Source organism: Plecotus auritus, assembly GCF_963455305.1.
Source record: "Plecotus auritus genome assembly, chromosome: 6".
Taxonomy (NCBI): Eukaryota; Metazoa; Chordata; class Mammalia; order Chiroptera; family Vespertilionidae; genus Plecotus; species Plecotus auritus.
The window spans coordinates 80,750,336-80,778,285 of NC_137773.1; the positions used below are offsets into that span (position 1 = coordinate 80,750,336).

A 27,950-nucleotide genomic window follows, 5' to 3' on the forward strand; every position below is an offset into this window, starting at 1 on the left:
GCTCAGTAGAAGTTTAATGGAGAAATACCTGTTTAAAACAATCCGTCAAAAAGAACAGCTCTTTTACAAACAAGTGATGGCAGTGACAAGTCAAAACCCCAGGCTTGATGTCCCGTTCCTTCAGCCCACCCCTAGAAGAGGGAAGAGGTGGGTGAGAAGGAAAGACGGGACCATTTACACGTCAGCTGGAGGAATTACAAAAATACACTCTGATGTAGCGACTGGGTTGCCATGAAACATGCTGTGGGTGGGGCGGGGAGGGGGAGGGAAGACAACCAGGCAGGGAGGCGCTGCGCCCTGAGGCTGGAGACCTGGAGGCGAAGCCTGGCTCAGTGCCCTGGGAAGGGAGGAATCCGGATGCCCAGCCGGCAGGTCTGGGCCTGGCGACATGCTGTTTTGGGGATCACCCGGACACCTGGGGAGACAGAAATGATTATAATGACAAACCAGACAGTTTTACTGACCCTTCAATCCTATTTGCCCTAGTGACTGAGCGATGGGAAGGAGGCAAAGAAAAGCTACCAGCCAACCAAATAGTCCCTAGAGCTGCAAGAGGGGTTCTCTAACTCCCTTTACACCTGCTGTCCCTGGCTCTAATATATATAATTGGTCCAGGCGTCCTCAAACTATGGCCTGCGGGCCACATGCGGCCCGCCGAGGACATTTATCCAGCCCGCCGGGTGCCGCTGCCTGTCCTGCTTAGCAGCCGACTCGTCCCGGGCCCGCAGTGCGCATAGGAATTTGTTCATAGCTTTTTTTTTTTTAAACTATAGTCCGGCCCTCCAACGGTCTGAGGGACAGTGAACTGGCCCCTGTTTAAAAAGTTTGAGGACCCCTGTATAGACCTATTATATAGTAGACCATCATACTATAGTCTGTTGGCACGACTAGCAGCATTCAGGGGAGGCCTATGGACTGGTGTTTGAAAGGCACAGGTGCCCTGCCTGGAGACTGTTTTCTTATCCCTGGTATGTGGAGTCCATGTGGAGTCATTTATTTTTGAATTACATCCTCACATATGGTTCTCTTACATTGCAAGTGCTCTTTAAGCCTGATTTCACTAATCCCTCATCATGAATGAATGTGCTCACTTTCCACTGCCTAAAAGGGTCAGGGCTCTGGGCAGCAGAGAGGAGACCGTATAGGGACAGGAAAGGGATGGAAGGTACCCAGACCAGGTGTGACCTTCTCATCATTCTGCCTGGGACTGGTCCTGCACGCCAAGGTCCCTCCTTCCTAACACATCACTACCCTTTCTGATTAGGGTTCTTTAGTCCATTCCAGTGTAAGGCAGCCCCGCTTCCTCCAACCTTATCAGAACAGATTGGCACTGGATATCCCAGAAGAATAGCTTAGCACTGGCAACTGGGATCCCCCAAGCTGGAGAAATCTCAAGCGTGGGTAGGGCTGGTTGGGGTGTAAAGGCAAGCTCATAAATACACATCCATCTTGGAACTCAGCAACCATGAATGTGTGGAAAAGAAATAGAGAGGTGGCTCTAGAAGGGGAAAGCGAGCAATCGACAGGACCCAAACGAGCTGGTTGATGTTTCTAGCGTTTCCATCAGGAAGTTTACATCGTGAGCAGAGCAGCAGACAGAAGCTAGTTACCAGTTTTGTCTCAGTGCCGCTCAGTTGGAAGCTTAACAGAAAATGAGAAAAACCAATTGCCCGAATAGGGGCTCAAATAGTGTGTTTTTTGTTTTTAAATACATTGATTCCTGCAAATGTGGCTGATTTTAAACTGTCTTTCGGTAAAGAAAATGGTTGTACTTCAGAATCAGACATGAGCTTCAGTTCCCTTAAGAGCCACTTTATAGAAGAATGTCTAAGATTTGAGAGAATTCAATTCAATCTATCAACCATTTGCTCAGTATATGTACAGTTAAGCACTGTGCAGATATGGCTTAGGAAGAAATAGAATGCTTGTTAAGGACCCGAGAGTATGACTTCAAAAGCAGTGCAGGTTCATTCAGGGCCTTCGCAGATTAGTCCTTCTGCTAAAATAAACACAGCGGCCTTCTCACAACCAAATGCACATGTCCATATTTGGCCAGGGACCTCTTGTAGACAAGCCGGCCTACCTGCAAAGAGCCACGTGGGCTGCCTCCCTGCTGAGGTGTGAGTGCCAAAGATGAACATGTATTAATATGCTTTGAAGTAGGATTATGGACAATCTGGCTACTTTTGCAGTATGGGACACAAACTAAAACAGCACATGCAGGCTTTTTTTGTGTGTTTCTTTTTTTTTTCTTTTTTAAAAAATATATTTTATTGATATTTTACAGAGAGGAAGGGAGAGGGATAGAGAGCTAGAAACATCGATCAGCTGCCTCCTGCACACCTCCCACTGGGGATGTGCCCGCAACCAAGGTACATGCCCTTGACCGGAATCGAGCCCGGGACCCTTCAGTCCGCAGGCCGACGCTCTATCCACTGAGCCAAACCGGTTTCGGCTTGTGTGTTTCTTTTTGCCTCGGAGGGAAAAGCCCCACTTGGGTAATGTTTTGGAAATGTTTTTGACCAACTGATTAGTTCTTTCTGTTAGGGCAAGTTTCTAGACTATTTAAGAAGAGGTGTGAGGCTCTGCAGATAATCTTTTTATAAATATATATTGATTTCAGAGAGGAAAGGATAGGGAGATAGAAACATCAATAATGAGAAAGAATCACTAATTGGCTGCCTCCTGCACGCCCCGCACTGGGGATTGAGCCCACAACCAGGGCATATGGCCTGACCAGGAATCAAACTGTGACCTCCTGGTTCATAGGTCAATGCTCAACCACTGAACCACGCCAGCTGGCCTCTGCAGATAATATTATGCCCATATGTGAATTAAGACACATAGGCTTGATGGGTTTTCTTAGATTTTCAGAAAATTCCATTGTGCTAGCTCTCTGTGCCATTCAACGTTATAGATAGGTTGATGGGATGAGGAAAGTTGAATTTGTAATGAGGCAATAGATCAGGGTCTTTGATATTTTTTATCTGATATGTATTATAGGTACATGTAGAAGCATGGTCATGGGGGTAAGAAAAGACCAGAAGGGAGGAAGGAATAAGGGCAAGCACACAAACCAAAACAAACCAAAAATAGCCCTGGGGAGACGTGAAAAGTGAGGAAAGACGACGACCCCTTAGTCCCGATTCTAAAAGTGACTGGGTCAGTTGGGCCAGATTCTCAAAGCTCAGTGACGAAGCCATCAACCACAAGGAGTCAGTCCATCTGGCTAGTCCATCAGGCGGTAGGATGGACACACGGCAAGTGGAAGAAAGAAGAGTAGAAAGTGTAGCTCCTGGCCCTAACCACAACTCCTACACTGGGGGAGATTGGGACAGTGTCATAGTTTCCATGGAATCCAGTCATCTAGAGATACAGAGGGAGACATGGGGGATAGCTAAGCTGTTTTTGAAGGTAAATAGCAATATTACAGCCACAGAAATAAGGCTCTGCTAATGGCTAAGGGTAGGTCTAGCTGCTTCTTAGAGATAGTCTCTGAGAAAAGGTGAGCTGAATGGTAGCCATGGCAACCGAATAGGAGGATTGGTCCCCTTATCTGTCCCCATAGTAACTAAGCTCCTGGAGAGTTATAGAGGAATTAGTTATCTTAACCTACTACTATTATCCCCATGGTAACTAGTCTCTCAATGGCAGTGGTCAGCTTTAAGAAGCAATCTTAAAAAAATCTTTGCTCCTGAAAAAAAGGGTGGGCAGGAGGCAGGGGGGTGAACACCTTGGGGTGCGGGGCTTGTGTGTTTGGGGGCTAATGTGCTAAGACGGGTATATGAGGTTTCTTCTTGCCCCCAGCTCATTCCTGCCCAACTCACTCATGGGTTGAAGTGGACGGTGCAGCTGGGAGGGGCTCCCCTTCCGGCTACACATTACCATTCCGGTTCAGGGTGCGCCGGCGCTGGCTGGACTGCAGGCTCAGGACCAGGTACTGCCTCATGAACTCACTGAACCGCTTCTGGTTGGCCAACTTCCGGGCCGACTTCCGGGCCCCGGTGAAGCCCCCAAACCTCTTCTGCAGCTGCTTCTGCTCCTTTCCAGCCTCATCCATGCCAGGCTCTGTCTCTTTCTGCGCTTCGACAAGGCTCCTGACACGGGGCATTCGCTTCAGATGCATCTCGGAGGCTCCTGGCTGGTAAAGAGCAGCTGCCAGGTGCTCTGGGTCAGCAGGGCTGAGCTGCCAGGAGCCCCTGGCAATGACCTTGGTGCATGGAGTCCAGAGAGGGCTGGGCAAGACCTTCCCTTCACACTCGAGGATGCACACCTGCAAAGATAGAGGTGGGAGGAAGGGAGAAGGACAGGGGGACATCTATTAATCCAAGGCAATGAGGGGATAAAGTCCCTCTATCGTCTATACCTGTACCGATGCAAGTACTTCTAAAGCATGTCTTTCTTAAGTGCTGTGCAGCCGTTCTACATGTAATTATTTAGGTTCATAGAATTTCAAATTGGAAAGAGACAGGAAACTCCCTGGCCCAGCTCCATCATTTCACAGATGAAGAAACTTGGGGCTCAGAGATGTGAAGTTACCTTATCCCAGGTGACACAGCAAGTTAACACAGAACACAGGCGCTAAACTGTACCCTGTTATAGACTTAGTTGGGTTTTTGGAGCCAAACACAGCTCATGAGGGTCACCCATAAAGAAGACTTTTATTTTGTTCTTTTATCAGACTTGGATGTCAGACTGGCTTAAGAAATTGGGGATGCCAAAGTATGTAGTTACATCTGGATGGTTATTTTAAGGTGACCAGGAAAAGCTCAATCCTGGTATTAATTTCCCCCCACCCCCACCACCACACACACTAGTCATCACTATCTGTGCTTCATTTATAGAAAATGAAGGTCAAGGCTCTTCGGGATGTAGGCAGGTTGGCATTCCGGTTCCAGGTAGGGAAGAGGGATCATCAGATACAGCCCAGTAGACCCGCCAGGCTCCTGGAAACTTCTGCTGTGGCTCTGCCTCTCCAGGCATCTCCCACTTCTCATTGGAATCAGCAGCCTAACCATGCTGTTTTCCTGACTCCTCCTGACGGGTCCTGGCCTTGGCCCTAGTCTTCCACGTTTCTGTCTCTGACTGGATCTCTTAGAAGCCTCGGTCTCCAGCTTTTATTCTAATTTGCTATTTTGGTGTCACCCCAAATTCTGCTCTCTGTGTTTCTGGCCTTAGCCCGATGAAAATACCACTTCAGCCTGACCTTGCCATCACGGTCAGCAGGAAGCTGCAGTCTTTCATCAAACCTTGGAGCTCTTGCCTGGCTTGTAGAGCACGAAAAGCTACTGCTCTGTCTGGGCAGGTGCGGAACATCAGAATACTGATGGGGAAGAGGGACCATCAGATACAATCCAGCAGGCCTGTATGTGTCCTATAGTCCCTACCTGGGGAGCAAAAACACTCACTCAGCTGTTCAGAGGGTCACAGATGCCTCTGTGGGTAAGATTTACAACCTGATGTCTAAGGAAGGAATGAGATGTGCAGGCAACTTAGATCACACACCTCTCAGGCTAAATCCCAAAAGCCTCTTCAATGCTACTTCTCCTGCAAGGTTTTGCCGCTTCTGACCCTCACCTCCTGTGGTCACTGCATGGTCTCTTGGTCTATTTGTGTTTCTCTGAATGACACCTTATTCCCTAGTTGACTCGGGGCATATCTTCAGGGTCTCCCTTCTCACAAACCTCATTGCCCCATCCAACCAGTATATAAGTTTGCCCTCTTCCCCACGCCTTCTTCCGAAGGACCTCTTAGGGTGCAGTGGCTTCCTCATTGAGCTCTCCATCTAGGATCTTTCCTGCTCTGATCCATTTTCTATCCTTGGCAGAATAGTCTTCCTGAAGAATAGATCAAATCACATCATTACTTGCCCATAACTGTCCAATATTTTGTCTCTGTCCATAAACATAACTTCAAACTCCTGAGCTGAGGATTCAAGCTCCTTCACCATCTAGTCCTAGCCCATCTTCCAGCTTTGATTTTTAATTCCTCCTCACCTCTTCTGCCCCATTCAGGCATAGGGGGCTTTTCCCAGTGCCTCAAATACACTCAGGCCTCCACCACGCCTTTTTTCAATCTGTTCCCTTTGCTGGAATGATCTCCTTCCACCCCTCTTTGGGGTCAGCCAGGCTCCAGTGTCCCCTATGACACCTTCTTCTGGCTCCCTGGCCAGAATGGTCATCTCCTACCTCTGTGCTCCCACAGAACTTTGTATGGCTCTTGTGGAAATTTGAATGTTTAATATTATTGTAACACCTTACAAGGCCGAATATGGCAGGCTAGGGACCACCTCTTACTCATGTTTAAGTCCTTTACAGGAATCTTCTCCACCCAGCAAATAGTAGGGTTTCACTAGAGGTTTGTTGCTCTGAGCTGAATGAATCAAGAAGCCACTTCATGTTTAACTAAACGTGAAAAAGAAAAATACTATTTTTTTTAAAGAAAAGACAAGAAAGAGAGTCACTGGAAGGCCAGGAGTTGCAGCTGATCACAGCCAGAACTCAAACTCCCCGCGCATTTCCTGCACGCTTCTGATACAGTATTTGTCGCTCTGTCGTAACTCTTTGTTTCCCTGATTACTTGTCTGTCCCGTTAGATCAGGTTCCTAACCTTTTTTGGGTCATGGATGCATTTGAGATTCTAATGAAAGCCATGGACCCACCCTTTCATCATATAAAATGCACACTCATGCCCGGCCAGCATGGCTTAGTGGTTGAGTGTCGACCTATGAACCAGGAGGTCACGGTTTGATTCCCGGTCAGGGCACATGCCCGGGTTGCAGGCTCGATCCCTAGTGGGGGTTATACAGGAGGCAGCCAATGAATGATTCTCTCTCATCATTGATGTTTCTATCTCTCCCTCTCCATTTCTCTCTGAAATCAATAAAAACATATTAAAAAATGCACACTCATGTCAAATTTGCATTGCAGTTATAGAAGGTTCATAGATCTTCTAAAGCTGACCCATGGACAGTCATCCATTGACTCCAGGCTAGGGACCTCTTCACCAGGTGTAAGCTGTGCTGTAGGGAGAGTCTGTATGCATTTGGGTATCTAACACCTGGGATACAAAGTGGAGTCTCTCGTGAGCATGAAAAGTGCTCAACAGGAGAAAGAAAGGAATGTGCAGCTGAAGTCACTTAAGTGGACACACTGGGAAGTAGCCCCAACTCAGCAAAGCATTGCTTAGAACAGTGGTCGGCAAACTCATTAGTCAACAGAGCCAAATATCAACAGTACAACGATTGAAATTTCTTTTGAGAGCCGAAAACCGACTTCTGCGCATGGGCCATGAAGTTTCAGTCGCACTGTACGTGAGCGCCCGCACGTGGTATTTTGTGGAAGAGCCACACTCAAGGGGCCAAAGAGCCGCAGTTTGCCGACCACTGGCTTAGAATGCTGTGTCAGGAGGAACCTTCAGCTGTACCTGGTCCAATGGATCCCACCCCTGGGTGTGAATTGAAATCATCAACAGAACTTAAAAAAGCACATGGAATTTCAAAAGCCAGTTAAATCCCTGAAGAATAGAACAGGGCTTGAGTTTATTTTTACAAAGCTCAGGTAATTCTGACATTTGCCCAGGTTTGGAAACCGCTGATGTAGTCCATGTTCACATGTTACAATAAGGTTCAGTAACATGTCCAAAACGACACTTAGGAAACAGTCTCACCTGAACAAGATCATAAATGTCTGAAGTCCCACCTCAGGACATCCCCTGCTCAACGACTTATGTGTGTCTGCAGTACTATGAATCGATGGAATTGAATGGGAGACTAGGATCCTACGAGACCAAAAGATAAAGTGCTAATGGGAAAAGGGCTCATTTTCAAATGGCTTGACCAGAGAGGAGAAAGAGACAGAATCAGTGGGAGTGCCACCCTCCTTCACTGGTCAGGTGTCCAAGGAGTACTCTTCACCAAGCCCGCATGCTAGCCCGCATGCTGTCTGATGTTGGCACCGACTGAGACTAGAGCTGTGGTTTTTTTGAGCAGGTCTTTTCCATTAGCTTTTCTTCAGAGAAAATGGCAGAAGTAATTCGCCGTCAGTGCCCACTCAGCTGAGAGACCTAGAGAAACCTCTTTTTCACACCCACATGTGACTAGGTATGAACGAAGGACAGGCAACTTCAGTAGGTGGGAAGGGTGGACTTGAGAGCAATGGTAGCTACAAACTTGAGTGTTCTGTAAGAAGAGCTACTGAAGTTGGTTTGGATGCAAATTCTTAGCCTATACCTCTGGAGATTCTGATTCAGCAAGCCAAGGGCAGGGCCAGGAATTTGCATTTTTTTGCAAGCACTCCAGGTGATTCTAAGGCTGGACTATGAGAAATCCTACTGTGGAACTTGCTCTGAGGAGGAAGAAGCCATCAGGAAACGCTGTGGCCAGAGATCCCATCAGAGATAGGCTCATGTGGGTCTGTACTTAGCTTGCCCCCAAAACACTTGGAAGAAAACCGGGTAGAATCAACTTGTAACACGTTCTTTCAGACCATAATGCCCTTGGGTTATTACTCTACAGCAGTGGGTCTCCACCGGAGGATATTTTGCCTCCCTTCCCCCGCCCCAGGCACATTTGGCAATGTGATATTTTTGGTTGTCACACGGTGGATGGGTAGGGGGGACACTATTGCTATCTGTGGGTAGAGTCCAGGGATGCTGCTAAACTCCCTACAATGCATAGGATAGCCCCACACCCCAACAAATAATTATCCAGCCTAAACTGTCCTCAGTGGCGAGTCTGAGAAACCAGACTCTGCAGCGTCAAGAAGAAAGTAGGAAAACATGGGTAGCAACACGTGGAAAGTCAAGAGGAGGGTAGAATTTTGGGCACCTGGTCCAATCCTCATAGAACAGTAGCCCCAAATGCGTGTTGAATTGTTCTATACCTTCAGTTTACAGGAACAGGTGGACATTGTTAAATCTAAAGGCTATTAGATCTTCTGCACGTCCCTGGGGTCTCTAGGCCCAGATTGTGACGAGATTGTGTGTCAGTCAGAGAAAATGAAATTCTATGATCGAACCAGATGCATAGCCCGTACAAAGACGCATCATACTGTTAGACAAATTAGGTACTCGCAAAATCATCTGAATGCGTGATTTCGGAGAAGGTTTTGGGCAAATGTGAGGAATCCAAATTTACAACAGCATTTGTAGCACCAGATGGGCGTCGGAGCTTAATGCCGAACCGTCTGGTCTGAGGGAGCCACCAGCCTCTTTCCAGAGATGGGTTAATAGCCTATTAAGCAAGCTGGACGCATTTTCCCAGCCCACACTGATGGCATGGCTATATTAAGCCAGAGTGTGGGTGAGCATCTGGAAGGTCTCAGATTGATGCCAAATTGATCTGTAAAGCTGGGCTGGTGGGGAAACTGATGGCTGGGATCACAGACTAGGGAACAGGCACACGAGCCCATTAGAAGGAAAAGAAGCAGCTCCTTCAGGTTGTCAGATTCTCGCCACTAAAGAATCAAACCACTTCTGACCAAGAGACATTCGGGGTCTGTTTGCTTTAGGAGGTTCTGCTGGAGTACCTGAGGGCTGACTCCAGGAGGCCAGCAATGAACAGTGCCAAAGAAAAACATATCAGAGACTCCTGGTAAGCCAGGATAAGCGAAATAGGGAAACAGACAGACAGTTAAACAGCCATTGGTAGCCACCTAGTAAATGCTGTCTTCCCTAAACCCAGGGCACTTAAGAGTAAATGGTTTGCATTTCCCCTCAACTAGAGGCTAAATAGTTTAAATCACCTACTCAGGGAAGACAGATAACAGAAATCCAATTAGTGCCATTTGCCAACCACACCCAGGTACAGATGAAGAGAATAAACCTCATTTTGGCACGTCAGCATAAAGCTGATGAGTATTTTATTGAGACCCTCCCCTAAAACTTCCCCTTATTACTCAGCCTTTTAAAAACCCCCAAACAAAGGTCCAGCTCGAACTCTTCCTTCCCAGGAGCAAGCCCACGCCCTCACGCCCCCTTTTCTGGCTGTCCCACGACTCCAGAACTTGCCCTCCCAACTTGCACGTGCCTCTCCCTCCTCTTTTACTTCCAAACCCTGGTTAAGTTTCACCTTCCCCACAGGCGTGCATCCCCTAAACTCTAAGGGACCCCATGAGGCTTGCAACCAGGGCAGCAATGGGCAGTGGCAGCTCATCCCGGGCAAACCCCCTGAACCCGTCCCTAAGGCCCCCTTTTCGCTGACTTCTGAGTAAGCCAAACCAGCCCAGCCTATGGTCATTTCCCCAGCCCGTCCTTGTTTCCCTGCCCCCAGCTTTAACAAACATCCTCTAAAAGTCACCTGGACTCCTGTTGTGAGATTTTCCCTTCAGGAAGTCAAGAACCCACACACTACCGGCCTGCTCAGAGCCAGGTCCCCTTTCTGGTAACACTACTACAAATCAACTACTAGAAGACAGAAAGCACTAAAAGAAGGCAGCTTCTTTTGTTGTTAGAGTTTTAGGAAGTTTTAAGTAAATTTCCCCAGACCTCTCTTTAGGTTACCTTCTTCTTTGTCTCTAAAACATGCAGTTTTTTCTCCTTGAGCTGATATGGCAAAGCACCATTCACAACCCAGGACAGGACACTGGGTTTTGTATGGGAGTCATTTACTGACCAAAATTACAGCCTGAGAAAAAGCCAGACATACTTGGACCATGGACTTGGAGTGAGAAATAAAGGAATTCTTGATAAAGCCAGGGGTCCAAAAGGTTCCGGGAATAGCTCAGGATAGTATAATGTGGCGGAGGGGCTGGGAAAGTGACCCTTGCTGAAAGAGCTGAGTTCCCTCCACCCCATTATTCACAGAGTGGACATACTCATGAGTTGCCAGATTTGAAAACGAGATGTGGTTGCCTACATTTTAGACATTTCATAAAACAAAACAAAACAAAAGTTAAAAATAAATACAAACTAGAAACCAAACAACCAGGCAGCCAGTCCCTCTGGGGGTCAGCAGGCCCTCCCTGCGAAGGGTTTACTCCTCACTGTAAGGCTGTAACTGGGCATTCTCTAACTTGTTTGGAAGAAGTAACTCTGTGCCACACAGCACACCGGGCCACGTGTGGGAATGCCTGGGACGATCGGCAGAGGAAGCTCACACCTTATGGAGAGAGACAGACGAGCAGACACAAGGAACTGTCAGAGCACCGAGGAGGGAGGCACTGGTTCTACCGGGAGCAGGTGGAGAAGCAGCAAAGCGTTCTCCGGAGAGATGAAACTTAACCAGGGTTTGGAAGTAAAAGAGGAGGGAGAGGCACGTGCAAGTTGGGAGGGCAAGTTCCTGGAGTCGTGGGACAGCCAGGAAAGGAGGCGGGATTTCCGGGAAGTGTGGAATGTGATTGGAGCCCAGCAGAGACCAGGTGTACCTTTGGGAGTTCCCTGGGGCCTGGGGAGAGCTGGAGCCCTGGATGCGGGGATGACATCTCAGAAGGAGCGAGTACACGGAGGCGAGAATCAGGGAATCTCGGCAGTCACTATGGTTAGGGGAACAGGAGCCCAACCAGAGGCAGAGAAACAAGAGTCCCAAGCAGGGAAGAGCGCCAAGTAAGTTCACCGAGGGGTTAGCCTGTCCTTCGGCCTGGGGTCCGGTGCTTAGGAGCTGCTGCTGCCCCTGAGAGCAGCTGAGAGTGACACAGCGGCCAGGGGGGCGGTCAAAGTTGCAATCTTTCAGAACAATGACAGCAAAGGAAAGGTAAGAGCAGGCAGGAGAGGGTTAAAAAGGAACGTGCAGTAGGGAAATCAGTGGTACCAGGGAAGGCAGAAGGCGGAAGAGAAGGAGCACAGATGGGAGGCAGGTGAGGAGAATGAAGACAGATCCTGAGGTGGCGGTAAGGAGACTGGAGAGAATGTGTACTTGCTGGCCACTGTCTTCTCGTATAGGTCAACCCAAGGTCATGGTGTCCGAGGGGGTGGGAAGGCACACCAGTGTTTCACAATCAGGTGTGACATTTTTTTTTACAAGGAGGTCATGTAATCTGTGAGTGGTTTTCCTTGTAAAAAAGACATTAGAAAGCCCTAACCAGTTTGGCTCAGTGGATGGAGCGTTGGCCTGCGAACTGAAGGGTCCCAGGTTCGATTCTGGTCAAGGGCATGTACCTTGGTTGCGGGCACATACCCAGTAGGGAGTGTGCAAGAGGCAGCTGATCGATGTTTCTCTCTCATCGATGTTTCTAACTCTCTATCCCTCTCCCTTCCTCTCTGTAAAAAATCAATAAAATATATATTTTAAAAAAAGACATTAGATAAAAAAAGCTGTGGTACATTTATACCATGGAATGCTATGCAACTGTAAAAAAGAAGGATCTCTTACCCTTTGAGACAACATGGAGGGACCTGGAGAGTATTATGCTAAGCGAAATAAGCCAGTCAGAGAAAGTCAAGTATCACATATCTCAGTGGTATGTGGAATCTGATGAACAAAATAAACCGATGAACAGAATAGGTCCAGAGACATAGAAATGTGGAACAGACTGACGAATCTCAGAGGGAAGGCAGGGGTGGGTAGGTGGGGGGAGATTAACTGGGGAATTTATATGCATACTAGAGGCCCAGTGCACGACATTTGTGCACTGGGGGGTGGGGGGCAGGTGGTTCCCTCAGCCCGGCCTGTGCCCTGCCCTCTCGAAGTCCAGGACCCCTTGGGGGATGTTCCACTGCTGGCTTAGGCCCACTTCCACCACCGCCACTATGGTTGCCAGCTGTGAGCCCAGCTTCTGGCTGAGCGGTGCTCCCCCTGTGGGAGCACACTGACCACCAGGGGGCAGCTCCTGCATTGAGCGTCTGCCCCCTGGTGGTCAGTACATGTCATAGCAACTGGTCGTTCTGCTGTTTGGTCGATTTGCATATTAGGGTTTTATTATATAGGATATGCATAGCCCATGTATACAGATAATAGTGTGGTGAAGGCCTGGAAAGGATGGGGGCAGGATGGAGGAGGTCAATGGGGAAAAAAAAAGGACATCTGTAATACTTTCAACAACAAAGGTAAATTAAAAATATACATTAGAGCAGATTCAGGGTTATCCTTACTGTTAAGTTCCAAATACTTTCTTTTATTATAAAACACACGTAACACCAACTTTACCATTTTAACCATTTTTAAATGTATTCTCGGTGGTATTAAGTGCACTCTCAATGTTGTGCCATTGTCACCACCATCCATCTCTAGGACGTTTCTATCTTCCCAACGTGAAACTCCATGCCCATCGAACCCCTACTCCCCATTCCTCCCAGCCCCGGCAACCACCTTTCTACTTTTTGTTTCCATGACTTCGACCGCTGACGACTCTAAGTAGAATCAGACAGTATTTGTCCTTTTGTCCCGTGAAAATCATTCACAAATTACACGATCTCCTTATAAACAATGTCACACCTGATTGTGAAACACGGATGTGCCTTCCCACCTCCTTGGACACCACGGCCTTGGGTTGACCTGTCCTTTTGTGTTTTGTGTCTGGGTTTTTTTTAGCCTGCTCTGAAACTTAGCACAATGTCTTCAAGCTTCATCCACGTTGTCACACATGTCAGAATGTCTTTTTTAAGGCTGAGTGATGTTCCATTGTCTGTACGCACACATTTTGTTGGTCTGTTCATTGTTGATGGACACTTGGGTTGTTCCCACTTTTGGAGGCTGTGAATAATGCTGCTCTGGACATGGTTGGACAGATATCTTTTGAGTCCCAGTGCTTTGTTGAGTGGGAAGTAAAGGGTGGCACTTACAGCTAGTGAGTCAGGCATTGTGCATAACCTTCAGTCTGGTCTAGGCTGCAAGCAGAGAACCTTAGCAGTGTGGCAATTATGAGATAATTGCTTCATCAACGCCTTCACTGGTTTACATGCAAGCTAGTTGTCTACTCTGTTTACTAAGACCAAGGGAAAGAGATTTTGGATGAACTTTTAAACCTCTCTGGGCTACACAGAAAAGACATGAGGGCCTTCTGGGCTCTAGCCAAACTCAGCTTTTCTCAGTTCCTTAAATGCCACGCCCCTCCCTCCTATAGGCATTTGCAAATGCCCCCCTCCTCCACCCTCCCCACTTGCCCCCATGCCTCCCTTTACTACTTGGGGCCCACTCCCTCCCTCTTCACTCCCACTCATCTTTTTTTAAAAAAAATACATTTTTATGGATATCAGAGAGGAAGGGAGAGGGAGAGAAACATCAATGATGAGAGAGAATCACTGATCATGCCTCCTGCACGCCCCACACTGGGGATCAAGCCCACAACCAAGGCATGTGTCCTGACCAGGAATCAAACCGTGACCTTTTGGTGCATAGGTCGACGCTCAACCACTGAGCCATGCTGGCTGGGCTCACTCCCACTCATCTTTAGGTCTCCTTAGAGATCCAGTTCCTCTAAAAGCCCTCTCTGCTGCTCTAGACTAGTTTGGGGTCCACTGCTCTGTGTTCCCCCAGCACCAGTAATTACCCTCTCTCGGAGGGACTGTGGATTCTTCTCCCACTGGTTGCAAGGCCCATCCACCTGCTCACCTTTGGATCCCTTGTCCTAGTCGGAAAAACCATGACGGGTGAGTGAGAGGGACGGATACACTTAGAAAGGGTTACCTGGGAATACTTTTCGTGATGCAGCCGTTATTACTGCTCAGAAAACAGGCTTGAAAACCACAGGGCAGGAAGAGCTTGGCTTTGAGACCTGTTGGGCTGTGTCTGCTCACCGCTGGTGCCTTGGCCCAGCTCGAATACTTGGTTTCTATGTTTGTACACTCGCCTTAAGGGACATAGTTACTTTTGGTTGAGGAGTTTGAAACACGGTATCTTTTGAAAGGAGTTTATTTAACTACAAAGAAAAACTAATAATGGAATTACATTGGATTTCATAAGAGAGGAATAACTATTTAGATAAAAATAAAAGCAGTGGAGCCTTGGTCCATATGGCTCAGTCGTTAGAGCATCGGCCAGCACCCTGAAGGGCTATGGGTTCTATTCCTCGTCAAGGCCACATACCTGGGTTGCAGGTTCCTCCCCAGCGCTGGTTGGGGTTCGTGCGAGGGGCAATCAATCAATGTGTCTCTCTCTCTCTTCCCCCCGCCACCACCTTCCACTCTCTCTAAAAATCAATGGAAAAAATATCCTTGGGTGAGGATTAACAACAACAGCAATAAAAAAAGGCAGTGGAGAAAGCAGCTTATTTAAGAAAAAGAAATGCAATGTCAGATTTGCACTTCAAATGCAAAATTTAAAATAGAGCATTTTAGGTGATTATTTGCAAAATTATCTGTTATATTAGCAATGGAGGTCAGCAAACATGTTTAACTCAGGAGGGGGAGATGCTTAAACAAGTTATTCTTTATTCACAGAGAGAAATAACTTGTTTAGTAACTCGGGGAAATGGAAATTATCCTGGCATAATATAGCAAGAGGAAACACTAGGATTCTTTCTCGGACTGGTGGATTAAATGTGATTTCAATTCTCTTTTTTAAAACTTCTCTAATTTGCCAAACTCTCTAACATGAGTATGCACTATTTTAACGATGAAACAAAATGGCAGTGTGGGCAGGCCTTTATTTGAACTTGGTAAAGTGAACATAAATATTTACAGATTTATGCATTTGGGTTTGCCCTGGGAAGATGCTCACGTCTGTTTCTGTTCCCCTACAGCCACGTGACAAGGGGCATGTCACGTGACCCCGGGGCGAGGCCTCAGTTTCTCATTCAGGGTCTGCTCTGGAGGAGCTGGGGAGGAGGAGACAGCTTACCTCAAGGTCGAAGCTGTCGAGAGCTGGGCGGAGCTTCTCTCTGCAGGTCAGACAGTCCTTCTGACAGCTGCTGGACACGCTGGAGAAGAGGCTGAGCAGCAGGAGGTCACAAAGCAGGGTTTTCATGGTGCAGGAGTGGGAGGCAAGATGCTGAAACACAGGGGAGGGTGGGCGGCAATCAGAACAGCCCCCGGTGGAGACCCTCACACAGGGGGTGCAGGAAAAGACACTCTTCAGAAGGGACACTGCCGGCGGAGGTCCACCTCCCAGGAGGCAGGGAGTCGTCAAGGGCACAGGGCTCTGCTCCTGTCCGTCAGGCCGGATGCCCACGCAGGGGCCAGTGCCAGGGCTCCCGGGAGAGCGCCCCTGTGAGTCCCGCCAGCCAGCAGGCCTCAACATGCACGGGCACTTTCAGGGAGCTGAAGGCCTCACGTTGCCACTGAGTGCATGACCTTGAGACAACCTCTCCCAGCCTCGGTGTTCATAGCTGTAAAAGGGGAAGATAGTCATGTGCCACATAATGACGTTTCGGTCAACAACGGACCGCATATATGACGGTGGTCTATAGGATTATAATGGAGCTGAAAAATTCCTGTCACCTGGTGATGTGGCAGCCATGGGAATGTCACAGTACACACCATGTTACTCCTGCTGGCGTAAACAAACGTGAGCTGCAGTCGTATAAAAGAGCAGCACATACAATTATGTACGGTACATAATACCGATAATAAACGACTATGCCACAGATTTATGTATTTATATACAATACTTGTCATCGTGATTGTGGAGTGTGCTCTTTCTCCTTATGAAAAAAGTTTGCTGTAAAACCGTATGCCATGCTACCCCAGGAGCAGCCTCACGCATTTTGTGTTCACCGCATCTCGTGGTTGCATCCTTTTCTCTTAAGTTTGATTTAATCTCATGTTTTGTACAGGAATATACTGTACAGGCTTATAGTCTAGGAGCAATAGGCTATACTATAGCTGGGTGTGTAGTGGGCTCTAGGTTTGTGTAAGTGCACTCTATGGTGTGCACACAACCATGAAATCACGGAATGATGCATTTCTCACAGCGCATCCTGTCATTCAGTGGTACCTGCCTTGTCACAGGGCTGATGCGAAGATATGATGAGAACTGTAAGGGACGTTTTGTGAAGTGTTGTGCAAGAGTGAGATGTGTAAAATATGAGATTTATGCGTGACTCATGTACTTCATCTCATCCTCCCCAGCCTTCCTCGCCTCGGCCAGGAATGCCCTATATCCCAGAATTTGCTCTTTCAGGAGGCTGCAGGTTCCTTGTCTGTTTCTCCTGCTAGCCGTGAGCTAACTCCCTGAGCACAGGGCCAACATGTTCGCTCACCTTGCTATCCCATGCAAAGCACAGGATCAGACACGTGGATATATATATATATATATATATATATATATGTATATATATATATATATATATGTATATATGTATATGTATATAACAAATAGCCTGTCTGGTGTGGCTCAGTGGTGGAGTGTCGACCAAGGAACCAAGAGGTCACTGGTTCGATTCCCAGTCAGGGCACAAACCTGGATTGTGGGTTCGATCCCCAGTGGGGGGCAGGCAGGAGGCAGCCTATCGATGATGTTTCTCTCTCATTGATGTTTCTATCTCTCTGTTTCTCTCCCTTCCTCTCTCTATAAAACTCAGTAAAAACCATATCAATAAAAAATGAACAAATACATGATTATAAGATAATAGCTCCAACCATTGTCAGATCAGAAGTTTATATTCTTTATGTAGGATTGCCTGACAGATGTTCCATTTTCCCTTTTCCTCTTTAAATTGATCCTGTGATGAAGCCTCCTGAATCAAAAAGCTATTTCCTTGAACTGAATCACTCTAGGTCCCTACAGAACCATCTTCACTTGGAGGATTCAATGGAAAGGGGAACAAGCGGACTCTCTGGAAATGTTGCGAATGTTCTTTTTTTTTTTTTTTTTTTAAATATATTTTATTGATATTTCACAGAGAGGAAGGGAGAAGGATAGAGAGCTAGAAACATCGATGAGAGTGAAACATAGATCAGCTGCCTCCTGCACACCTCCCACCAAGGATGTGCCCACAACCAAGGTACATGCCCTAGACCGGAATCGAACCCGGGACCTTTCAGTCCACAGTCCGACGCTCTATCCACTGAGCCAAACCGGTTTCGAATGTTCTTGATTGAGGTGTAGGTCACAGGGGTGTCTACATTTGCCAAAACTCATTGAATTTAAATTTAATTCCGTGAACTTCACTGTGTATAAATTCTACCTTAATAAAGAGTTCAGTGTAGAAAACCAAAAATAATTGCCTTTATGGCTTTTTCATCAGACTACACTGAGAAAACGTACAAATGCAGTCTGCAGGCCAGCAGGAACAGCGTCACCTGGGATCTTGTGAGAAACAGAAAATTTCAGGCCCCACCCCGGAACCACTGAATCTGGACCTGTGTTCTCAGGTGACTCATACACACACTAGTGTAGGATATGGATGTGAAATGGAGTGAGGCGATAGGAGGAGAGATCCTGTGGTTGAAGCCACGTTGGGGGACCACCCCAACTCTTCTTGTGTATCACCCAAGCATCTCATACTAAGAGGATATTGCCTGAAAGATGCTCAATCGATGTCTAAGTCAAAGAGTTGACATCTGAGATGGGTTTTGAATGATGAGTAGGTTTGCCAAAGAAGAGGCCATTTGAGAGACACAGGAAACAGTCTTTTCACAGGCACAGAGGAGCCATGCACACAGCCTGTGAAGGCATGGTGAGCAGGCTGGTGCATGGATGGGGCCACCTGCCCAGCTGGGGAAGCACCTGCTGAAAGACTAGCTCTGTCTGATAGAGCAGGGTCTTGTTTGTTATCCTAAAGGGTTTGAGCCCTACCCTACAGCGGGTGGGATGCCCTGGATTAGTGAACCATGAGCACCCTCATCTGTACAAATGAATATATCTCCAATGCAGTTTTTCCTCTCTATCCCAAGGGTGAGTACCTTAGTTGGGATTCATTGCCTTGGTTATTGTGATAGCCTCCTAATTTGTCTGCCTAATGATCTGACCTCCTACCACACCATCTTCAAATCCAATGACTTTGCACTTAAGATAATTCTCTAACTCCTGCTGGGACTTAGCACCACTCCTGTTACTCACCCTGCGTCTCCTCTATCGTCCTGGTGAGTCACCTGTCATTCCCAACTCTATCGGGTACTTAATGGCTTTGTGTCTTGGCATTTTCTCTTCCTTCTACCCAGAACACATGTCTCCAACTCATACTTCATATTCAGCTTCAGAGTCATCCCCTCTGGGAAGCCACCTCCACCCCCTGGTCTCAGCTATGTGCATTCCTGCTGCTGCGGCATCGAGATGCAGCACATCACAGTGGGAAGCGAGGGAACCTCTGGGGCCTGTCAGATGGGAACCGCGGCCCTATGTCGCAGAGTGGTTGTGTCTGGCGTGTTCCCATCAGCTCATCGCTGCAGACCGTAACAATGGAACAACATAGTATCTATCTCATGTGACAACTAACCGGTTAATGTTTGTAAGCAGTTAATATAGCACCTGGCACATACATACTATATAGAAGCTTAGAAAACAAAGGGTTCAGCACACAGCCTTCCCTCGATAACACTCTCCTCGCCTCTCGCAGGGCACTTACCACATTCCCCTGTGAGCTGGGACAGCTGTGTGTGTTTCTCCCCCTTACCCGTGACTTCCTGAAGGTCAAGGGTCATATTCCAGGGTTCTCTATTTCCAGCACTCAGGGTCAGGGACTTAGGAAGTGCTCAAAAAAGTCTGACAAATGACAGTAGAGTATCTCAGGAGCCCCGTTCCTTCTCCTTAGCAGAGGCAGAGTTGGGGAGTGTCTAGAAATCTGCCTCGTTGGGGGTCCAGGGTGCTGATGGCCCAGGGGCCACTTCAGCATCTGTGTCACTGACAGTGTCTGTTAGCTGCTTGTGCAGATTGGGGAGTGGGAACCAGTTTGTTCCGGGGCGATGCAGCATGCCACCCTAAGCTGGAAGCCCATGCACCTTTTTCTGGTGGACTGGTTACACACGGCCACGAGGCAGGTTGGAGCAGTGCCACATGCGAAGTTTGCAGGGGTCACATAGGTGTTGGTAGACAAGCTGTGAAAGCCCGTCACCACTTACAGGTTCTTTTGAAAAGTTTTCAAAACTCAAGAGTATCTTGAGTTCTAAATACACACCGTATAAGCCAATATGTTAAACTAAGGACTGCTTGCATAGGTCTTTGTTTAATTCGAGATTTGCCTTTACATTGCTTATTCTACTAAATTTCAGTCTTCCTAACCTGGAGATATTTTTGTGGAATCTGTCCAGAACGGCATGGCTGTGCTCTCTGCGGCCACATGATGGCAGCACCTGGATGCCACAGAAGAAAGGGAGGCTGGGAGAAAAGGGACTGCTTCCTTTCGTTCTTAAGACAAAATTGCAATACACGTCTGCATAGGCCGAGCTGATAAGTTGTGACAGATGTTAATAAAATGCTCTCCAGCTGAGGTTTTTCATGAACAGCATTAACTGCGACAACTTGCCCACCCAGGAAATGTTTGATGGCTTGACTGATATTTGTTATCTCAAATTCTGGGTAAATGAGTTTTAGGGGGAGGGGCAGGAAGAAGATGAGCTCTTGGGACATGGAGCATGGGTTCCGCTTGGTAGCCTTCCTGCATGTACAGGGCGGGCCTTCTGTAGTTTGGCGCTTGGGTGACCTTATGAAATCTACTTGGCCGTAGCCTGGCCCTCCCTGATGGTCCAACCTCCCTAATCCTCCTCTGTGTCCCGCCCCTCACTTAAAAAATATTTTTTTATTGATTTCAGAGAGGAAGGGAGAGGGAGAGAGAGAGATAGAAACATCAGTGATGAGAGAGAATCATTGATCAGCTGCCTCCTGCACGCCCCGCACTGGGGACTCAGCCCACAACCCAGGCAAGTGACCCCACCTATTATTTTATTTTTTTTTTTTAAATATATTTTATTGATTTTTTTACAGAGAGGAAGGGAGAGGGACAGAGAGCCAGAAACATCGATGAGAGAGAAACATCGATCAGTTGCCTCTTGCACACCCCCTACTGGGGATGGGCCCGCAACCAGGGTACATGCCCTTGACCGGAATCGAACCTGGGACCCTTGAGTCCGCAGGCCGACGCTCTATCCACTGAGCCAAACCGGTTAGGGCGACCCCACCTATTATTAAAAAATCATCCATGCTCAGTGCTGTTCATTCTCTTCTAAAATGAAAACAAATCCTTAAAATGAGAATGACCACCATCCTATCTCCCAGGTGGTTTGTGATATTTAAATGAGATTGATAAACGTGAAAACTCAAAATATATGTAATTATCCTTAGAAAAGGGGCAACGTTTTGTACTTTTTGGTACTTCTCACACCTAGTATAAGTGTGTTCTAGGTTAAGTTAGATTTGGAACTTTACTGAAAATTCATAGATGCTTTTCATTCTTCAGAAGGCTTGTGCTTTTTTTTTTTAGCTCTGTATATAAGTTAATGACATTTGAATGAAGGCGTGTAATTAGTTAATTCATGAGTGATATTTATGTTCAATCTTTACACTTTGTAACTGTGACTTTGGGCAAGATTTTTCTCCACTGAGAGCTTCAGTCTTCTGCAAAATGGGGGTGACGACAGGTTTTTATATTTGTTCTTCTTTTATTGGACCATAGTAACCATCAGTAAAAAATGTTCCCTAGGTATGTTTGAATTTTACTTGGCTAGTATTTCACTTGGTAAACCGAGCCCAGCCTACACTTCCATGTGGTGATACCATCATCGTTAGAGATCTGGACATCTCGCATTGAATAAAGAAATGTTTAATTACCTTTCAGCTTGGTAATGACACCTCCTAAATTTAATTGTGCTTCGCTGTTTATGAAGATAAAATACTCCTGTGTTTTAGACTTAATCTATTTGCATGTAATCTTGCTTCCAAAGACAATATAATTAGTTGCTGATCTGTTTGGAGAATTATGTATGAAGCTTTAGCCGAAGATAAAAGTGAATTATGTCTTGTGTTGTGACCTATGAGCAAGGCTGTCATTTGGGTGCTTTTAGAGGAAAAGGGAAGAGGGGGCAGTCTTCTTGCTGGAAGCATATACGTCCCCATCCTCCTCATCAATCTCAAGGGTAGCTACAGGTTTTTCTACAGGTTACGGAAGATTTTAATATTCTCATGCAGCCCTATGATCTAGGGTGAACATAACCTCCCTTTTTGAGATGAACATATGTTTGTAGAGGTTAAGCAACTTGCCTAAGAGCATCTAGCTTATATAATAGCAGATCCAGGACTTAAACTCAGGTGCTTTGACACCAAATGGTGTGCTCTGGGGAATCCCAGCGTCCACACGCCAGTTCTGCTTTGGAAAGCTGGCAAATTCTGGTGGAATCTTGTTGGGATGGTCTCTATTTATATATTTAATAGTAATTACATTACAATTATATTCAGAATACTGTGTGCCAGACACTGTGCTAATCCTATCTAATAAAAGAGTAATATGCAGATTGACCATCACACCAACACACAAGATGGCTGCCCCCATGTGGTCAAAGATCCTGCCCCCATGTGGACACAAGATGGCCAGCAGGGGAGGGCAGTTGGGAGGGACCAGGCCTGCAAGGGAGGGCAGTTGTGGCGATCCGGCCAGCAGGGGAGGGCAGTTGGGAGGGACCAGGCCTGCAAGGGAGGGCACTTGTGGGTGATCAGGCCAGCAGGGGAGGGCAGTTGGGAGGGACCAGGCCTGCAAGGGAGGGCAGTTGGGGGCGATCAAGCCTGCAGGGGAGGGCAGTTAGGGGTGACCAGACCGGCAGAGGAGGGAAGTTGGGGGTGACCGGGCCAGCAGGGAAGGGCAGTTGGCGGGGGACCCAGGACTGTAGGGGAGAGCAGTAGGGGGGTACCAGGCCTGCAGGGGAGGGCAGTTAGGGGCAAACAGGCTGGCAGGGGAGCAGTTAGGCATCAATCAGGCTGGCCAGTGAGTAGTTAGGGGGTGATCAGGCTGGCAGGCAGAAGTGGTTAGGGGCAATCAGGAAGGCAGGCAGGTGAGCAGTTGGGAGCCAGCAGTCCTGGATTGTGAGAGGGATGTCCGACTGCCCGTTTAGGCCTGATCCTACTGGGATCGAGCCTAAATGGGCAGTCTGACATCCCTTGAGGGGTCCCAGATTGGAGAGGATGCAGGCTGGGCTGAGGGACACCCCCCCCCTGCCCCCGTGCACGAATTTCGTGCACTGGGCCTCTAGTAGCTTATAAGCATCGGTGCCATGGGGTAAGGGCCATTGTCCCCATTGTACCACTGAGAAGACTGAGGCTTAAGGAGGAGGAATAAGACCACTGGGTTCCCAAGCTCATGCTCTCACCAGACCGCTCATGATCTCCGTGGCTATCTCTCTGCCTTTGTGGAGCTGAATTCATTCTGAGGACCTGCCTTTGCCCTGAACTCTGGGCTCCCCCTCTTTGTTGTTGCTTCTGCCCCGTTCACAGAGGAATTGCTCATGAGCACAGGGGTTTGTCTCCCACACGCCCCATTTCTATGACCCATTGCAGACGGGACGCCCACACGTCGCTTGTTCACCAGCTGTTGCGGAGGGAGGCCTCTTTCGTTTCTTTTCCTCCTCTGACTAATACGCTTATGTTCAAAAAGGCCCCTTTTCTGCTCTAAAATTCCCACTTGGGAAGAGGGCATGGGCAGAGAGGAGATGGAGGCCAAAGCCAGTCCCCCGCCCTACGCAGACCAAGTGCACCCGGTGCTGGTGGCGGGAGCCCTGCGTGTGGAAACCAGAGTCCTGGGTTCAAGCTCTGACTCTGTCAGTTACAGTGGGATCTTGAGCAAGACCCTTCCTCTGGGCCTCAGTTTCCCCTTCTCTAAGAAGAGACAGTTGGATTCGATGGTTAATATTGCTGATTTTCTAAGTGGGCAGATATTTGTGCTCTCCCTCTGAGGGGAAGCAAGAAGGGAGTATATAGAGGGAAGAAGTTGAGGGCTTCATGAGGAAGCAGCTTCTGGGCAGCACAGGACTGAGGCCACAGTAACAGCCCTGCCTGGGGCTCAAGAGAGGGTCCGGGGGGCGGGGGCAGGGGAGGGGAGGTCCCCAGGCACCGTTTCCATCAGGGCTGCTACAACACTGAGCAGCTATCACCCTTAACGCTGATCTTCCTGATTCTGGCCCACAGTTCCACACATATTGTCAAAACCATTAAAATGAAAATGTAAAAATATATTTACTTTTATACTGAAATCACTCAATGTTATTTTCAAGTAGATTAGAAGACAGAGGTAAGCAAACGAGGAATGGATCCAGACCAATCATCTTCAAGCTTCTTTAACTTTATGCCACCAGCAATCAGGTTTTGAGCATGCTTTCCCCATTTATTTATTCATATACATTATAAGTGCAAATGATGAAAGGTAACACCATGAAAAATAAGGCCTTCGTGGAGTGCCGGGCACTGTTCACATCTGGCGATACTGACTGTGGGGTCTGAGAGAGCGGGCAGGTCTGTTTTGCGGGCACTGGGAGGCTCCCTTCGGGAACACCACACACATTTCCCGGCTGGATGAGTGGGGAGTGGGGGTGGGGGAAGGTTGGCTCTGAGCTCTGGTGGGGCGGCAGAGCCCTGGCTGGGTGGTGACTCAGTGACATTGTCACCGAGACCCGGGACTCCTGGGAGGCCATCTCTCCCCTTCACCTGCCAAGCCAGGCCCTTCAGAGCGGGCAGGATACTGTGTTTCTGCACCGCTGCGGCCGCTGCCAGTATTGGAAAAAACCCCAGGATCATGGAAAGTCCGGACCGATTGTGATCGTGGCCTATCAAGGGAGATGCCCAGAAAACCGGCCCCCAAATTGGGGTGCCCCAGGTCTCACAGCTAGTTTGTGGTTAGCAGGAACCCTTCATGTCAGATTGTGGGGGCACCTATAGGCATTTAAATAAAAGTGTTTAGAAAACCCAGTTTGCCGAATGAGTTAGTTCCCAGTAATTCAAGCCAGTGAGACTGCGGTCATGATGATTCAGGAGAGGGGCCCTCCCCTCCCTAGGGTATCTGATGAGCAGCCCCACCCAGGCCCAGAGCTGGCCCGTTTCAAGGGTTCCTTCTCCGGCTTTGGGAGCCGTTGGGCTCTGGTGTCGTTCACGGAACCACGCTGATAAACGTGTGGAACACTCACCCTCAGGCTCACATCCCTGTGGTGTGTTTGTGCGTCTGTCCGTGTGCTTATGTGTGTCTGTGTGTGTCTTAGCACAACCTAAGCGTGTTTATTTACTTATTTATAAAATATACTTCTATTGATTTCAGAAAGGAAGGGAAAGGGAGAGAGAAATATCAATGATGAGAGAGAATCATTGACTGGCTGCCTCCTACATACCCCACACTGGGGCTCGAGTCTGCCACCCGGGCATGTGACCTGACTGGGCATCGAACAGTGACCTCCGGGTTCATAGGTCGATGCCCCACCACTGAGCCACGCGGGCCGGGCACAGTAAGTGCGTTTAGGTCCCTGCCTGTAGGTTTCAATAAATGGAGTTCCTTTGCCCTTCCTCTGTGCCTTTGTCCTGGCTGCCGCCTTTCTCTCCAAATCCCTAGACAGACCCATTCACATCCTCCCCTGCCTCGCTCGCATCCCTGCAGGCGCTGGGGCAAACACTCCTTCCCGGGAATCCCTCCAACACTTGCTGTCTGGACCACGCAATTTAGTACTTAATTACAGCTGGCCTGGCCCTGCCTGCTAATTGTTTCCCTGTGTTTGCGCTGCCCCACCCCAGTCGCCATGGGTCTGTAAGCACCCCTGGCCCGAAGCGGGAGATGCGCTGGACTTCGGAGGGCTGAGCTCAGTCCTCTGCCTGCCGCGTCCTGCACAAATGGTTTACCACTCAGCTTCAGTTTTCCACTGCACCACGGAGATAATGACACCACCTCCCAGGGCTGTTGCCGGGGATAATGGGTGTGAAAGTGTTGATGTAAATCACTGTACAAATGTGCAAGGCTGTTATTATCACCTCTGCTGAATCCAGCCGAGGCCCCGCGCACCTCCCCTGCCTGGTGGCGTGGAGAAGATAAAATATCTGATTGATTGAATATGGAATAGCTTCGTGACAGCTCCTGTTACAGGCTCCAGAGAGCACGGGTTTGAGCCTCATCTTGCAATTACTCCCTTCATTGATGATGCAAAATCTCCTCCCTGGAGACTGGAGTACCCTCAGCCTCCAGCTGATAAAGCCCGGGCTGCTGCCCCCCAGACAGAGCTGCACCGCCAAAACGACCCCAGGCTGCACCCCAGCGCTCTCGACGTGCAGCACGCGGGACAGTGGAAGCTGCTTTTACTAAGGTGGAGGTTGGGGATGGGCATTCCAGGGACCCTACCCTGCAGAAGACTCCCAAGCACACAGGATCACCGATCCCTTTTCTGTTAAAGGCATCGCAGCATCCGTGGAAGCGCACAGCATGTTTCCCTGCCACCCTGTACACACGCGAGGAAGGAGTGTGTGCGCGGCAGCCCGCAGGCAGGGGGAAGAGCCGCGGGCTCGTGGGGAGGTTTTGATAAGAAGCCAGGTGCTTCCTGTCTCCCTCCATGTGGAGAACTCTGGTGGAGGCTCGATGGCGAATGCCATGAAGAGCTCGTCTTTTGTTAGTCTCGTGAACAACGTTATGGTTATAATTGGGGCAATTACGGGCTGCTCGAGGAAGCGAAACACAGATGTTTGAGCCCAGGATCGGGGTATGCAAGTCCACAGCAGCTTGCTTTAAATAGTCCATTTCCCGAAGCATCCTGCCTGACTTGAAATTCCCCCAGAACTTGCCCATGTTCAGAAGGAGATGGGGGAGGAGGGGATGGGGAATGGAATGGAGGGAGGGGAGAGGCACGCAGGGAGAGAGAGGCACAAAGAGAGAAGGAGAAAGAAAAGGAGGCGGAGAGTGAGCGAGAGAGTTTGGGTGACTTCGGCACATCCTCTCCCACAGGACCGGCAGGGACCTGTAGTGGGAGATGGGCAGGAGGAGAAAGATACAAAGAAAGAGACGAGACCTCGAAAGGACTCGGGGTCCGGGAGACCAAGGTCATCCCTGCAGAAATCAACGTGGAATTCACACAGGGCGAGCCCGACCAGCCATGTACCACGGGTCCCGCACAAAGCTCCGACTTCCCACGTCATTACTCACAATTCCTATTCAGTGCATATCGGAGAAGGGTTCCCTCGGGGCTGAAAACCCAAATCCAAACCCACCAGCCTGAACACACTCTGAGGGAAGGGAAGAAAGGAAGTCAGCTGCACAGAGAAATCACTCGGGGTGGCTTCCCAGGGCTGCCCTGAAAGCCAGCTCCCCAAACCTGCCCCTTCTGCACCCTCACTTCCACAGTCCCCTTTTCTCAACAGATAGGAACGACAAAGTAGGGGCCCCGTCTGCTAAATCCAAACTTTTCCTCGTCTCCAAGTTCGGCTCTTTCTTCTTCTGCATCTGTGTTTAGGATAGAAACCTCAAGGCTCCCCTCCACCCTCCATCCGAGCATTGAAAATAAAGCGAATGAAGAAATCATCTCGCAGGGGGACAGCAGCATTCACACTGGACAAAGGAGGGGGGCTGAGGGAGAGTCCCTGCTGCCCGGCTTTCCCCCAAGGCCCCCAGCACCGGGTCTCCGGCTGGGGTGCGCATGCATTGCCTACCTGAGAGCTGTCAGTAGCCCGGCTCCCTCGGATGTGAGGCTCGGTTCTGCCGTCTCAACCACACCAGCATATATATCCTTCTCTCCACCCCCCCACCCCCGCCACGCACAGCCCTCCCCTTCCCTGCCCACCTCGATGACACATACACACGCTGACCCCCTGAAGCAAGTGAACAGCAGAACCTACACTCCCTCCTGGCTGGTGCCCGCCCCGCTGGCTCTGTGCGCAGACCTGTGACATCCCAACCTCCCCATCAGCCCATTCATTCTCCAGCCTGCTTCACCTGGACTTGGCTCAACCAGGATCCCACAGCTGCCTCCCCTGCCTTCCAGAGGCGCTGTGGGGACTGACAGTCTTTTCTGGTAAGTCAGTCAGGAAAAAAGGCTCCTGGTGACAGCGACAAGGCAGACCCCCGTCCTCGAGTCTCCTTGAGCAACCTTTTTGCCTGCGGAGTAAAGAATAAGCGGGCAGAAGGAGGGGAAGCTCCCACTGGCTCGGAGAAGCCCAGGGCTGAGCTGAGCCCCCTCCTCCTGTCACGGCCCCACAG

The 27,950-nt window shown here is 48.8% G+C and overlaps 1 protein-coding gene across 2 annotated transcripts; it reads right to left on the reverse strand.

The window, feature by feature from the left end:
- Positions 1-27,624, reverse strand: PNOC (prepronociceptin). Of its 2 annotated transcripts, none has more exons than XM_080677094.1 (4): positions 27,404-27,624; positions 15,713-15,862; positions 3,828-4,273; positions 1-415 (listed from the first exon to the last, which is right to left on the reverse strand). In XM_080677094.1, exons 2-3 carry the CDS (start codon positions 15,836-15,838, stop codon positions 3,875-3,877), a joined length of 525 nt encoding a protein of 174 aa, XP_080533220.1. In that variant the 5' UTR covers positions 15,839-15,862; positions 27,404-27,624; the 3' UTR covers positions 1-415; positions 3,828-3,874. The 2 variants fall into 2 exon arrangements, with proteins under 2 accessions (XP_080533220.1, XP_080533219.1); XM_080677093.1 differs by having other exon boundaries at positions 3,886-4,273; positions 27,404-27,484.
- Between the last annotated feature and the right edge of the window lie 326 nt (positions 27,625-27,950).

Bases quoted from the DNA above. Each gene is read 5' to 3' on its own strand.
- PNOC (XM_080677093.1), bottom strand. From the start codon at position 15,838: ATGAAAACCCTGCTTTGTGACCTCCTGCTGCTCAGCCTCTTCTCCAGC. The intron at 4,274-15,712 runs GTAAGCTGTCTC...CTATCTTTGCAG, and splicing joins TCGACAGCTTCGACCTTGAG to GTGTGCATCCTCGAGTGTGA. The intron at 416-3,885 runs GTAATGTGTAGC...CTGTCTCCCCAG, and splicing joins GCGCACCCTGAACCGGAATG to GTGTCCGGGTGATCCCCAAA.